A 15,566-nucleotide genomic window follows, 5' to 3' on the forward strand; every position below is an offset into this window, starting at 1 on the left:
TTTATCCAATTTCATTTCTATTATTATTTATTTTATAATAATGCATGTTGTGCATCATCATGTATGTGCAGTGTTTATGGAGGCCAGAAGAAGGTGTCAGACCCCTTTGGGACACCAGTGACAGAGGGTTGTGAGCCACAGTGTGGGTGCTGGGAGTCCAACCCAAGGTCTTTGCAAGAGAACCCAGCCATTGCCCTTAACCACTGAGGATTCTCCAGGTCCCTCTTGGTCTAGGTTCTGTGTCTCTCTAGGACTGGCCTCACATAGGCTCGACATGCACTCTACTGAGCTGTAGCCTTAGCCTCTCCCCTTTCCTTTGTTCTGAGACAAGTGTCACTGTATAGTTTGGTCAGGTCTTGAAATTGAGTTTTTCCTCCCTCAGCTTCCCATGCAGCTTGGAGTGTAGGCAGGCGCCAACCACTCTGCCCATCTTTCATATATATATATATATATATATATATATATATATATATATATATATATATATATGTGTGTGTGTGTGTGTGTGTGTGTGTGTGTGTGTGTGTGTGTGTATAATTAGGTATTTTCTTCATTTACATTTCAAATGCTACCCCAAAAGTTCTTTTATTTGGTAGTTGGGCTGTTTAGATCAGATACCTTTAATAGAATAATTTGTATGGCATAGTTTAAATATATCCTCTTTAGGAGTTGGAGAGCTAGCTCAGTGGTTAAAAGCTATTGTTGTTTCTGTAGAGGATCCAGATTCGACTCCTAGGATCCACATGGAGGTTCACAACCATCTGTAACTCAAGTTTCGGGGATCTGAAGCTGTCTTCTAGCCTCTGGGGGTACAGAATGCATGTAGTGTACATACATACATTCAGGCTAAATAATAATACAGAGAATAAAAAGAAATCTTAAAATAAGTATATTATCGTTATAGTTCATGTCATCTGTATTCTACTGTTGCTGTGCAGAGCGCACTTGACTCTAACAGGAGCTAAGCTCCCCACCTCTCCCCACCTCTCCCCACCTCTCCCCACCTCTCCCCAGTCTCTTGCTTCCTTTCTCATTAGGTGCCAGCGCCATGCTGCCCAGATTCTCTAACCCCCAGACTTCTGAGCCAAATAAGGTACCCACTCTCACATATTTTGTCATAGCAATGCCAAACAGACTGAAGTAGCTCCCCTGGGTTCCAGCCCTGTTGTACATTCGTTCTGCAGCCCTCTAAGCCGTGCCTGGATTCCCTCTCCTGGTTGGATGACCTGTGTGCTTTCCCTAGGCAGTATGTTGGGGTAATCATCACTGTGTTTGATGAAAGAGTTTTTGAACCAATAGACTGTGATGGTTCACACCTTTAATCCCAGCGCTCAAGAAGCAGAGTCAGAAAGAGATCTCTCTGACTTGAATCAGCCTGGTCTGCATAGAGAATTCCAGGCCAGCCAAGACTGCAGAGTAAGATCCCGTTCTTAAGAAAATTCTTAAGAAAATATGTTTTTATTGTTTTCCATTTCTCAGAAATGATTATTGCATTTACTGCCTAACGTTAAATCCCACCTTGATATCCCTCCCTCTCTTCCTCCCCTCCTCTCTCCCTCCCTCCCTTCTCCCTTCTTCCCTCCCTCCCACCCTCCCCCTCAGAAGCCATGGTGTAATCATTTATGCTTTAGTCTCATTTGCTTATTAGACCCATGCTTTAGTTTTTAAAAAGTCAAGAGAACCAGAGCCAGGCATAATGGCTCGCGCCTTTAACCCCAGCACTCAGAGACGGAGGCAGGCAGGTGTTTGAGTTCCTGTCTAGACTGACCTACAGAGGGAGTTCTAGGACAGCACTGGCTAAACTGACAAAACCTGTGAAAAATCAAAAGGGGAGGAACAGAGGGAGGGTGAGTCAAGGGATGGCTCAGTGGTTAAGAGCATTGACTGCTCTTCCAGAGGTCCAGAGTTCAATTCCCAGCAACCACATGGTGGCTCACAACCATCTCATGCCTTCTTCTGGTGTGTCTGAAGATAGCTATAGTGTACTCATATAAATAAATAAATAAATAAATAAATAAATAAATAAATCTTTGAGCCGGGCGTGGTGGCACACACCTTTAATTCTGGTGTGTCTGAAGATAGCTATAGTGTACTCATATAAATAAATAAATAAATAAATAAATAAATAAATAAATAAATAAATCTTTGAGCCGGGCGTGGTGGCACACACCTTTAATTCCAGCACTCGAGAGGCAGAGGCAGGAGGATTTCTGAGTTCGAGGCCAGCCTGGTCTACAAAGTGAGTTCCAGGACAGCCAGAGCTATACAGAGAAACCCTGTCTCGAAAAAAACAAAAACAAAAACAAACCAAAACAAATAGACAAAAAGCAGAAAAGTGGGCCTCAGGGAGAGAGGGGGAGGGGGAGAGGTGGGCTTCAGTTAGTTTACTATCAGCTACACCTGGGGTCTGAGGGTACACAAAATTTTCTACCTAGGTCTCCCCTTTTTGCTACCAAAGGTGCTAATGTTATCTGTCCTCCTTAAGAGTAGAGACTTAAAGGGACAGCTCTCGAACTCTAGCACCTGAAGGCAAACGGCTAACGGTAGGTTTTTATTAGACAGAAACTTTGCAACTGTAATTTTATGGATGCATTGTTATTATTTTACTGACATAGAACCCAAAACTCAGAAATGTTAAATCAAGTCTCTGATGACTCAGCAGTGACTCGGTGGCAGGGATGGAACTCAGGGTCTTGCCATGCTCTCAGCTTCTACAAGGCACTCGGCTCTGTGATGCCTCTCTAGACGCAGGCATCCCTGCTGAAAGGACAGCTATAGATCTGAAGCATTTGTGCGCATCCACCCTGAAGTAAGGGTTCCCACGTCAAAATGGAAGATGTCTATGAAAACACTAAGTATTAGCCTATACATACCTTCTCTGTGTCACATGGGCAATGCTTCAGAAACTGGTGCTGGGTGATGTCATAAAATATTCTGTGCAGTTTGACACCAAATTCCTGTGTGTCAGCTGCCTACAATAGGTAAAAAACAGGAGGTGCTGAACTCACTGGAAAGCAAAGGGAAGTGCTGTAGAGGCAAGAAATGTGACCTCTTTACTGTGCCCCCAGTTATCTCTCTGGGAGCTTGGGAGGCAGAGAAGGGCCTGAGATGCTTGGCATGTGAGATCCATGTCTTCCCACCTAAGCAAGATTCTTCTCCCAAGATCTTTGTCTACAGCAGACGAATATTGCAGAGATCCCTCTGTCTCATGACTGGGTTGAAAAGATTCTCTTCTTTGAGAAGAGTGAGAAAGCAGCCATTCCATTGAACAGTAAGGCTGAGGAAGGGGTAGGAAGTGTCTGGCGAGCCTTTGGGGAGAAGAGAACCAGAGAACACAGTCTCCATCCAGGAGACTCAGTTCATCAGTGGGCTCAGCCTTGGATGCCTTGGTACAGACCTGTGGATATCTATCCGGTAAAGGACACGAGGAACCTGCTAACACCATACCCTAAGTTAGAAAACGATTTATCTTTAGGTGGTTTTGCACGTTTGTGCGCTATGTGTGTGCAGGTTCCTCAGAGGCTAGAAGAGGCATTGATGTCCTGGAGCCGAGCCACTTGATGTGGATTCCTGGAACTAACTGTGGATCCTCGGGAAGAGCAGCGCATTATCTTATGACAGCTGAGCCATTTCTCCAGCTCCTAACATAGTAATTTTATAGATGAGAAATTGAAATTCAGAAAGAAGAGACCCCTTAAGATCAGGTAGGACAAAAGCCAGGGCCACTTCTTCCTACCCCATCGTCCCCCCACACAAAGGTGCAGCGGTGACTGAAAGGCCCTGACTTGCTTATAAAGGCCAGGTTTCGTTGCTATTAGAGTACTCTTCCCTAGGGAACAGTTTTAAACAAAACAAGATATCACAATGAAAGAATTAATTGAAGACCATTTACATACAGCAATAAATCACCAGTGTAAAAGCCCAACACTAGAGGAATGAATTACTAAGTTAGATTAAGTAATGAAGTACACTATTTATTAACAAAACCAAATCCTATCTTTGTTGAAATTGGTAAAATTCATTTTATACACAAAAATATAATTTCCTGGTTTCAACTATGTAATATGAGATGTGAAAAAATTAAAATTATAGTAATAGAAATTAGTACTTAAGTTTTTCTATGTGACATATTATCTTTTAAGAAAAAAAGTACATAAAGATGAAGCAACAGCCAGACATGGGAAGCAGAGACAGGCGGTGCTCTGTGAGTTCAAGACCAGCTTCCCCTACACACAGTTCCAGAACATGGAAAGATTGTCTCAGGAAAAAAAAAAAAAAAAAAAAAAGGAAAGAGAGAGCAACAAATATGGAATCTGCTATCTACTGGCGATGTCTGCTATCTACTGGCGATGTCTGTTATCTACTGGCGATGTCTGTGGTCTATGGGCAATCCCACCTGGTTACCATATGACTCCAAAGGAAGAAGGAAGACCTACATGCGCTGAGAACCCATCACGCATAACCTGCTTTCAGTCGTGGCCTCTTTAGCCACCACAATCCATGGTCATGCACTAAGAGGTTTACAAATGTACTTGTGACAGCTCTGTGTGAAGACCCTCCTTCACTATGGGTGGAACTGTCCTCAGGCAGGAGATCGTGACCTGTATAAAACGTAGGATGGAGTAGAGATCTGGCCTGCATGTATACATCCATTGCTCTGTGTCTTAGAGTCTCTATTGCTGTGGTAAAACACCATGATCAAAAGCAACCTGGGGAGGAGAGAGTTTATTCCACCTCTCAACTCTCAGGGAACACGCCATCACTGAGGGAAGCCAGGGTAGGAACTCAAGGCAGGGATGTGAGGGCAGAAACTGAAGCAGAAGCCACAGAGGGACACTGCTTCCTTGCTTCCCATGGCTTGTTCAGTCGGCTTTCTTATATACCCCAGGACCACCTGCCCAGGGATAGCACCATCCCACTACATCAACCATTAATCAAGAAAATGCTCCGCATCCCAGCACTTGTGAGGTAGAGGCAGGCAGATTTCTGAGTTCGAGGCCAGCCTGGTCTACAAAGTGAGTTCCAGGACAGCCAGGGCTACACAGAGAAACCCTGTCTCGGAAAACCAAAAAGAAAGGAAGGAAGGAAGGAAGGAAGGAAGGAAGGAAGGAAGGAAGGAAGGAAGGAAGGAAGGAAGAAAGGAAATGTCCCCCAGGCTAGCCCACCAAGCTGATCATTTTCTCAGCTGACGTTCCTTCTCTTAGGTCACTCTAACTTCTGTCAAGCTGACCAAACACTAGCCAGCATACTGTATTACTATTACTACAAATGTGATATGATCAGCTGCTTCAAACCCTTGCTGTCCTGACTTCCATGATGAATTGAGTGGAAATAAGCCCTTCTCCCTTAAATTGCTTCTGTCAGAATATTTTCACACAACAATATTAGAAACCAAGACATGCCTGCACAGTTGAGTTCTGCTAAGGGTCCTCTTCAGGGACTTTCCCAATCTTTTTCTGCATCCTCATACTGCAGAAGGGTCAAGGCTTTCTCTGGAGACACATTTTGTTCTAATTTACTGGGTAGGGTGCCAAGACATGCATGTAGAGGACAGAGCAGTCTGTGGGAGTCTGTTTCCTCTGTCCCTCATGTAGCTACCGATGATCATCACAGTGAGGTTGTCAGGCTTGCGGCAACTCTGCCCACTACCATCTTAGCAGCTCAGGAGGCCACTTAATTAGGAACTAATCCTTTGTGAGGTATTCTCCAGAGAAGACTGCTCAGATATGGGTTCAAGCCAATTAAAAGTCATTATTAGCCAGCTGGCAACTGCACCAGGTGTTCAGGACCCCAGTGTAGCACCATGCCTTTCTCTGGGTAAATACAAAAATGATGTCCTGAGTTGACATCCTTCAGGTAACAAGAACAGTTAGCCAGAAGCGGGACTACAGATGTAAAAACCAAGGCTGATGATACATTAAGAGACTATCCCAGAACTAGGGACTTGGATGGATTAGGGCTTTTGTTTTCGTTTTGGCAGGTGCTGCTGTCTATGTGCTGAGTGTTACGGCCTGAATGGTGCTTCCATCATGGAGTCAGTTGTGCTAAGGTCTGGGGGCCTGAATGGTGCTTCCATCATGGAGTCAGTTGTGCTAAGGTCTGGGGGCCTGCTCAGGTGTGGGGCTCTGATACAATCCCATTTGTCACAACTGTCAGAGAACCAAACAGCCAAATGAAGAGCACAACTTAAAGCTCTTTTAAAAGTTTCCTGTAGGGCACACATCTTTAATCGCAGCACTTGTGATACAGAGGCAAAAAATATCTGTAAGTTCAAGGCCATCCTGGTCTCCATAGTGAGTTCCAGGACAGGTCAGGACCTCATAGAGAGACCCTATTTAAAAACAACCAAAACCAAAACTGGTTTACTCTCTCTGTCTCTCTCTCTCTGTGTCTCTGCCTCTCTCTGTGTCTGTCTCTGTCTCTCTCTGTGTCTGTCTCTCTGTCTCTTTGTCTGTGTGTGTGTGTGTGTGTGTGTTATGGGCTCCAGGTATCAAACTCCAGTCAGGTACAATCAGGTTTGGCAGCAAGTGCCTCTACCTGAGATATCTTGACAGCTCCCAAAACTTTCAAGTATCTTGAGCTGCTGAGCTGGGTATGGTAGCCAAGAGCATCATGTTGAGGGCTAGGATTTCAACATAGGATGTCAGGAATGATGCAGATATTCAGACTGTAGGATATATTTAGCCCCTAACCTACGAGGAGCTCATATTTGCCCTCAACTTTTAAACAAATTTCAGAGAAGTTAAACATAGGCCTAATTCCATATAGCAAGTAAACAAGTCCAGAACTGACTGACCCCAACTCTGATTCCAATTTATGTCACTGACTCCATTTTGTCACATAAACAAGTTGCTGTGTCTGCTCACTGATTTCTAGTGTATGGTGTGGGATAGAGAAGCAAGCATTCTTCAAGGAACTAGGAACCAAGGATCTAATTCTAGTTCTCTCAGATAGTTGTGTATGTAACCTAAAGAAAGTGTAACTCTTAAATAACTTTTCTCATTTATAAAAATGATATATATACAGTTCTTCTTCAACAAATTATTTTTTTCTGAGACAGGGTTTCTCTGTGTAGCTCTGGCTGTCCTGGGACTCAATCTGTAGACCAGGCTGGCCTCGAACTCAGAAATGTGCCTGCCTCTGCCTCCCAAGTGCTGGGTCTAAGAGCATGCGCTACTGCACCCAGATTAGACATTTTTGTGTATGGGTGTTTTGCTTGCATGCATTTCTGGGTACCACATGTATGCTTGGTGCCTACGGAGGCCAGAAGAAGGTGTCAGATGCCCTGGACCTGGAGTTACAGATGGTAATTAGCTGCCATGTGGGAGCTGGGCATTGAACACCTGGGAGAGCAGCTCTTAACTGCTGAGCCACCTCTCTAGCCCCAACAAATACTTCTGAAAGCACCTGGTACTAAGTAGGATCGCAATGGAAGCGTTCAGCACTGTGTGTTATGTTGTAAAGCCTGTTGCAGAGTGTCACTTAGCTTCATCTGTTGACCCCATCCCCATCTTCTAACCTCAAGAGCCTGGAGGCATGTCATCCTGAAGCTGCTGCAGGTGCTTCCAGTCAGCACACTCATGATGGAATTCACAGCCACAGAGAGGGAGGCCTGCAGTCTCTGTTGAGTCTGGAGTAAGGGGAAACTGTGTTAGCCACAAAGTGCAGGCTCTGAGAATGCCAAAGGGGTGAAGATTCTACTCAAGGCAGTGACTCGACAGTGTCACCACTGATACTTAATAAGATGATGGCATGACCTTGATTTCTATTGTTTTACAATTCAAAACGTTCTGTTCTTTCATAGAGATAGCATAACAACATAGACAGACTAAGAAAAGACAGCACTGGGTGGGGACTGGAGAAATGTAGCTCAGTTGATAGAGTGCTTGCCTAGCGTTCATGAGGCCCTGAGCTCAAGCCCCAGCACAGAATAAACCAGGGATGGAGCAGATACCTGTAATCCCAGAACTGTGGAAGTAGAGGCAGGAGGATCACAAAGAAGGTCAAGACCATTGTCCACTAAGAGTTTGAAGCTAGCTGAGGCTATGCTAGTCTGTTTCCCAAACAAACAAGACAGTAAGACATAATTGGCACTGGATGTGGCTCTCAGTTATGAGCAAGTGCTGCTCTTACAGAGGGTCAGTTCCAAGCATCCATGTCAGACAACCCACAGCCACCTAGCCCCAGGGGCCTCTATGAGTACCCGCGCACACAAGCACATAATTAAAAATACTTTAATGGCACAAGCCAGCTAGGAAAGATGATGGCAAGCGAGTTTCCTGGAGATGGCCCACCAGTTGGCATGGCTGCAAGGGGTGCATTCTGGTGGGCACAGCCCCAGAGACTTCGTCCCAGGATTGCTTCTTGGGCTGATGTGTTTTCTCATGCTTGTCTTTGCCATAGTCCTCATTTATGTGGCTTGGTGTGAGTGGACACCAGGAGACCCTCACTGCCTGTAGCCTGGTGTGATTACTTCCTGGGTGATGGCCCACTCTGTTGGGCAGACTTCCTGCAGATCAATATGAAGATGTACTTTCATATAATAATGCTGTTTAGATGTACTGATGACCTTATAGAATTTCTAATTTGATTAAAATAATTTTAAGAAGAAAGTTTAAGGGGATTTTAGTTATTTTGATAGAAAGGTATAATAAAGTTAGAATCAAGAATAGAATAGAAGTGCCCTCCTCATACAATAGTGGTAAAGGCTTCATAGTGAGGAGGGCGATGAACTCTCATACATTACACTAGGAAGGGAAACAGGCTTGGGACAGATGTGTGATCAAGGAAAAACATTCATTCTAGATGAGATCCAAAAAATGAAGCCACAGGTGTGCACTATGATAAAACAAGGCTACATGAAACTGTTCCTTTGAACTTATCATGAGCTTATAGAATGAAACACTGCTTTGAACTTAATATTGACAACCTTCTTTAACTCCCTTTTGTGTAACATTTATCTGTGAGGTAATTTCATAAAGAACTTTTGTCTAAGAAGGTATAAAAAGGCTGAGAGAAAAAATAAAGTGTGAATGTTGGGGCCCTGCTCCACCCACCAAAAGTATATATGTGTATATATGTGTGTCTCTATATATGTATATATGCCTGTCTGTATGTACAACATATATATGTATATGTGTTTGTGTCTACATACATATGTATGTATATAAATATGCATGTGCACTTGTGAAACTGATGAAACAGGTGGTGAGGCCCAGCCACTGTGCGTGTGCGTGAGCGTGTGCATGAGCGTGAGCGTGTGAGTGAGCGTGTGCGTGAGCGTGTGCGTGTGCGTGAGCGTGTGCGTGTGCGTGTGTGCATATGATTTTCTCTCTATCCTTTTCTTTCTCGCTGGCCTCTTAAGAGTTACAAGAGTGCAGCCTGGCGTGGTGGCGCACGCCTTTAATCCCAGCACTCGGGAGGCAGAGGCAGGCGGATTTCTGTTCAAGGCCAGCCTGGTCTACAGAGTGAGTTCCAGGACAGCCAAGGCTACACAGAGAAACCCTGTCTCAAAAACAAAAAAACAAAAAACAAAAAACAAAAAACAAAACAACAACAACAACAAAAAAGTTACAAGAGTTCAGAGTTTCTTGCCTGGCAGTCTTGTCGGCCCCAGACACTAAGTTCTGTCGCATCAGCAGTGCTGACCCTGATGCCCCTCCCCCGACTGCTATTAGCACTACCCAATCATCTCAATGCTTTATTCAGTTACCTGGAGGTCGGAGCTGGCCTTTAACACAGTAAATTTATTTTTGCTTGTTTGTTTGTTTCTATGTATTGAGACAGGGTCTCACTGTGTAGCCCAGGCTGGTCTTGACTTCAGAGATTCACTCGCTTCCATCTCCTGAGGGCTGGGATTAAAGGTGTGTGGCACTACCCAGGGCTTTGATTCATTTTCATTTTATGTATATGGGTCATTTTACACGGATTATTTGTGTACCACAGACATGCCAGCCGAGGCCAGAAGAGGGCATCAGATGCCCTAGAACTAGAGTGACAGACAGCTGTGAGCTGCCTTGTGGGCGGTAGGAATCAAAACGGGTCTTCTGCAAGAGCAGCTAATGCTCTTAACTGTGGAACCATTTTCTCAGCTCTAAAAATAAATCTTAAAAACCAAAATAAAAAGCCGGGCGGGGTGGCACAAGCCTTTAATCCCAGCACTTGGGAGGCAGAGGCAGGCAGATTTCTGAGAGTTTGAGGCCAGCCTGGTCTACAAATTGAGTTCCAGACAGCCAGGGCTATACAGAGAAACCCTGTCTTGAAAAACCAAAATAAATAAATAATAAAAAAATAAAGCAAATGTTTACATTTTTTGTGTTAAACGCATTGTTTGAGTCTATGATATGTGCAGGTTTGCACATGCCACAGTGTACGTATGTTTGGAGGTCAAAGAATAACAAGTTGGTCCCCTCACTACACCATTAGGACGGTCCCTGGGATCAAATTCAGTTGGTCAGGCCAGTGTGGCAAGCGCTTTGCCAGCTGAGCCATTCCAGTGGCCCCTTACTCTGTGGCAGGGTCTCACACTATAGCCCTGGCTGGCCTGGAACTCATTCTATGACTCAGGCTGTCCTTGAACTTTCAGTAACCTCCCCCCAGCTTTCCAAGTGCTGTGATTACTCACAGGTTCCTATTAGACTCAGCTCAACTTAATGCTGGTTGGTTTTGTTTTCAGTTTTAAGTTTTGCTCTTCATTTGTCTATTTCCTCTACACGGGAGTTAAAAAATGTATTACCAAACATGCACAGATTGAAAGAACTCAGTCTGGGCACAGCAAGTGTGACATTATTAAAGCATTGGGAAAATGAGGGCAAAGGGGAATGTTTACTGAAACATCATCTCCAGAATGCATGGGATCAAGATGCACAGATAAGGAAAACATACAGGAGATGGTGGCGCACACCTTTAATTTCGGCATTTGGGAGGCAGAGGCAGGTGGATCTTTGAGTTCGAGGCCAGCCTGGTCTACAGAGTGAGTTCCAGGACAGCCAGGGCTACACAGAGAAACCCTGTCTCGAAAAACCAACCAACAAACAAAACCAATGAAGCAAAACATCAGAAAGAGGCCCAGTTGCCATGTTTTTAGTGTTATCGCTGTTGCTCTTCAAGCACAAACTGTCTGCTTGTAGCCTAAATGAAAGCTTAGCTCCCTGTTCAGATGCAGTGCTTGCTAGGACCTCAGAAGAGGCAGAACAGGACGAGGTACCAAGGGAAAGGAGGGTCCAAGGCCCCTGGACTATCCACACCCAGGCTGTCAATCTCTTATTACCTTGGCATCATGGTGGTACACCTGCCAGACCTGATCCACAGCTGACTGGATGGACTGTTGTACCGTGCTGCGGCTCTCCGAGAGGATGGCGCTGAGATGGGCTGTGAGCAAAGTGTGGAGTCCTGAGAGGATAAGAATGTTAGGACCCCTGAGTGAGGATGTCTACTGCTCACACGCAGTGACCAGACTGGGGCTGAGGTAACGCCTCCTGGAGGCAGCCACTTCTATTACCTCTCCACAAATAACTACTGTTTAGAGACGCCCCTCTCAATTCCCATTTGCAAAAGCAAGCTGAGGAAAATTTGAGTAACATCCCTTTTGAAGAAACAGATGCTAATTCATGCAATGAACAATACTAGTGGTGTCTTTCAAAGTGGTATCCTCCTCTAAAGGAGAAGGAAGCCTCTTAGGAGAGTCTAACCCTCTTCCATCCCACCAGGACATCACTGGTAAGTGAGCCTCTGTTCTCGGCAGTGTGCCATTTTTTACGTGCTGTAGTAAAGAAAAGGCTAAAACGTACAAAGATTACTCTGGGAACTGTTAATGTGAGACCATTTAAAGTGGAGCTAAGGTCGGGGGTGCCACTCAACTGAGCACTTGCCTAGCATGTGGAAGCAGCCTTGGGTTTGATCTCCAGCATCGCATAAACTGGGCAGCACATGCCTGTGATCCAGTACTTGGGGGATGGAGGCAGGAGGATAAGTGGTCTAAGGGCATCCCCGGCTAAGCAGTGCATTTGAGGCTGCCTGGAGGCATATGAGTTCCTGTCTCAAAATAAACTAATTAAAAATAAGCAAACTGGGGATGATCTCAGATGAGGTAACCATAGTGACCCCTGCTTAGCATTACTCAGAGCCGACGCGGGGCTGGAGAAGTGGCTCAGTAGTTAGGGGCTCTTGCTCTTGCAGAGGACCAGGTTTGATTCTCAGCACTCACATGGAGACTCATAGCATCTATAACTCCAGTTCCAGTGACTCTGACTTGGGAATGCTAAGCACTCATGTGGTACATATATATACACACAGGCAAAACATTCATTTACACACACACACACACACTCACACACATTTTAAAATGAAAGTTAGAAGGATCAATTACTATCACAGGGCACCACAAAGCTCTCCGGGGAGAGAACATTATCTGCAAATTTATAAAGGAATGTGCAACTAGCAGTAAGAGAGCGCAGGTTAAAGGTTTGTCACCAGTCAGTGACACTGAGGTAGCTTCACTCACTGCACTTCAGTGCAGAAAACAGCATTTCTTATCTGCTCTCTCAGATATGTTGTCCAGATAAACTGAGATCATGCAAAAGGAAGTATTTGGATACACACAGGCAGTGTTCAAAGTGGGGGGGAAGTACTGCTGTTGTCATGGTGACGGAACACGTAGATTCTATTTTATATACGTTGGCCTCAAGAGGAACCCAAGAAATGAGAAGTTTTTGAAAGCAGACATTTAATTAAAAAAAAAAAAGTTATTCCTAAAACTGTTCCCACCACCACCAGATGCTTCTGACGCTGTAGCGCAATAAGGAGTTAATCATAGAAAGTTACCATGACAAGGTGGGCGGGGCCAGCGACTGATTTTAAAGACACACGAACTCAGACTAAGTCTGCACAATCAGCTTCCTAAAGCAAGGAGCTCTGGAGGTGTCCAGGGCAGTAAGGAAGGCTGGGAAAGACAAATCAGACTTCCCCTCGCTGTCCCTCACGGTGCAGCCTGCAGAGGCTGCCCTAGCCCTGGAGGGCTTCCAGAAGGCTGCTTTACTTACTATACAGCAGGAGAGGATTTTTAAAGATAAAAAAACGTTATTTATGTTTATCTGCATGTATGCATGTATGTATACATACACACCTCAAGGTGCTGCAGGGGCCAGAAGATGGCATCAGATCCTGGAACTTGAGACACAAGCTGCTGTGAGCCATTTTACTTAGGTGCTGGGACCTAACTCTGGTCCTCTGCAAGACTCACCTTGCTCTTAACCACAGAACTCTCTCTTCAGCCTGGCAGTGATTTTTGTTTTGAAACAAGGTTTCACTATGTAACTCAGACTAGCTTAGAACTAGCTACGATGGCTTCAAACTCAAAGTGATCTACCTGCCTTTGTCTCCCAAATGTTGGGATTAAAAGCATGGGCCATGCTGGGTGATATACTTTAATAGAAAGCACTTTGGAGGCAGAGGCAGGAAGATCTGGAGTTCAAGGCCAGCCTGGTCTACCAAGTGAGTTCCAGGACAGCCAGGGCTACACAGAGAAACCCTGTCTCATAAAACAAACAAACAAACCAAACAATAACAACAAAAACAGTGTATATGCCACTGTACCTGGATTCTTTATTTATTTATTATTGTTTTTTAGCAGTGATTGTTTAAATCTAAAAGTGAGTCTACTGAGAAGCTGCAGGCCTTCTGAGATATGCTAAATGGAAGTGTCTAAATGATCTTAGTACAACAGAAATGACAGGTAACGCTGCTTTCAAGGCATCTGAGTTCTTTGAGTATGTTCAATAGACTCAGTGTCAAACTCAAATTATCCTAGGGTTATCCTCTGGCAAGCACTTTACAATTCTAGAAAGTAACAGATCTTCAGTCTCAGGACAGCAGTTAGCCTCTGAAGGGCCTTTGATGTCACCTAATTTAACCGCTCATGTTAAAGACTGAAAAGGGAGGCGTGGATGCTGCTGTGTGTGACTTGATTTTCAAACACCACTGAGGAAGCTGGAATCAGAGCTAAAAGGAAACCCAGCAGTTGTAATTATACCCCGAGTCCTCTCCTGCGCTGCGCATTAGTTTGTCTTTGTGTGCACATGCCCCAGAGTCCTCACCAAACCCTCCTCGCTTGAGCCTCATAACCTGACTCCCTTTCTTTCCACTCTTTTGGCCTCAGTCAGTGGAAGGCCTGTAAGCACCAGGGAAGGCCAAGAGCCGGGAAGGCAGGTGGCAGGAAGGGACAGTCTCATTTCTGAGAACCACAAGTAACCAGCGCGAGTCACTGGCAGAGCTTCTGAGCTCTTGTCTCACCCATGATGCAGTAGGAACCAATAGCACAGCAGGTAGAGCACGAGGGCAGGGTTCTCCTGGGCCTCAGAGAACGGAACCCTCCAAAGGAGGCTCACAAATGTCCCGAAGCATGTCTAGGCTCCAGTTCTTGTGACTTTCTTCCATTTAGGAATGTATTGATCAGCTCTTAAAATCCACTTCCCGGGATTCATTGGAGTAAAGCATGTGACTAAAAGTCACCCAAAGGCCTCCAGATCCCACTACGTCTGATCACTTGAAAAGCGTGTGGAGAATGCACACCTCAGGCACTCTAGATTCTTATAACAGAGCAAACGTAGTGAATCATTCTTCACACACGGAGCTGTGCATCTTCAAATAACCCAGGTGATTCAGATACGCGTGTTTCGTGGCCCACAAACTGGAACCATCCCATTACCTGTGAGGAGGAAAACCTTTCTGAGAACTCCCTAACTGCACCAGCACAGAGACGGGCCTTCCTGAGAACTCCCTAACTGCACCAGCACAGAGACGGGCCTTCCTGAGAACTCCCTNAGCACAGAGACGGGCCTTCCTGAGAACTCCCTAACTGCACCAGCACAGAGACGGGCCTTCCTGAGAACTCCCTAACTGCACCAGCACAGAGACGGCCTCTTTCCTTGAGTCCATCTAGAAAGGCAGTGCTAATTCTTTACATATCACATAGATTGGAACAGATGTCCACACCCCTTCTTTCTGCACCGAGTGCTTGGCACACCCAATCTGGCTGCTGCATTTTTCTACACATACCCCAGATTTTCGCTTGTTGTACTGGGACGCCACTTTGGAAATCCACAAATAGGAAAAGTAGCAGAGCTGGTCCCTGTGCGTTCACATTCTGAGACGGATCCCCCTCAGGCGACTCCTCTTTATAGTTCACATCTGGAAGCACAGACTCTAGAGGAAAGACAAAAGACGAATCTGTAAGCTAAGTCCCGTACACACCCAGTGACCCAAGAACCGGCATCTTGACCAAGGAGGAACCACCAGGTCTAAATTCGAACATTCAGCCCCACTTCTGAATTTGTTTCTCCACCCACACGATGGCAACAAATAGAGTTCCATGCAGAATATCAACATAGCCAGGCATGTGCAATGCACAGGAAATAGCATCCTTGTGCATTTACTGTGGAAGTATTACACAACAAATTCATTTATTTCTTTCCGGTTTTTCAAGACAGGGTTTCTCTGTATAGCCCTGGCTGTCCTGGAACTCACTTTGTAGACCAGGCTGGCCTCGAACTCAGAAATCCGCCTGCCTC

The 15,566-nt window shown here is 45.2% G+C and overlaps 1 protein-coding gene across 1 annotated transcript in view; it reads right to left on the reverse strand.

Moving 5' to 3' along the window:
• Nucleotides 1-15,566, reverse strand: part of C19H11orf80 (chromosome 19 C11orf80 homolog) — a 74,135-nt gene that overhangs the window by 8,372 nt on the left and 50,197 nt on the right. Inside the window, exons 10-13 of the mRNA XM_021151260.2 lie at nucleotides 15,055-15,201; nucleotides 11,270-11,391; nucleotides 7,520-7,630; nucleotides 2,874-2,972 (exon numbers count right to left, since the gene is read on the reverse strand). Of these exons, the coding sequence (XP_021006919.1) occupies nucleotides 2,874-2,972; nucleotides 7,520-7,630; nucleotides 11,270-11,391; nucleotides 15,055-15,201 (479 nt within the window). The remainder of the gene's footprint in view (nucleotides 1-2,873; nucleotides 2,973-7,519; nucleotides 7,631-11,269; nucleotides 11,392-15,054; nucleotides 15,202-15,566) is intronic.

Source organism: Mus caroli, chromosome 19 (assembly GCF_900094665.2).
Source record: "Mus caroli chromosome 19, CAROLI_EIJ_v1.1, whole genome shotgun sequence".
Lineage (NCBI taxonomy): Eukaryota > Metazoa > Chordata > Mammalia > Rodentia > Muridae > Mus > Mus caroli.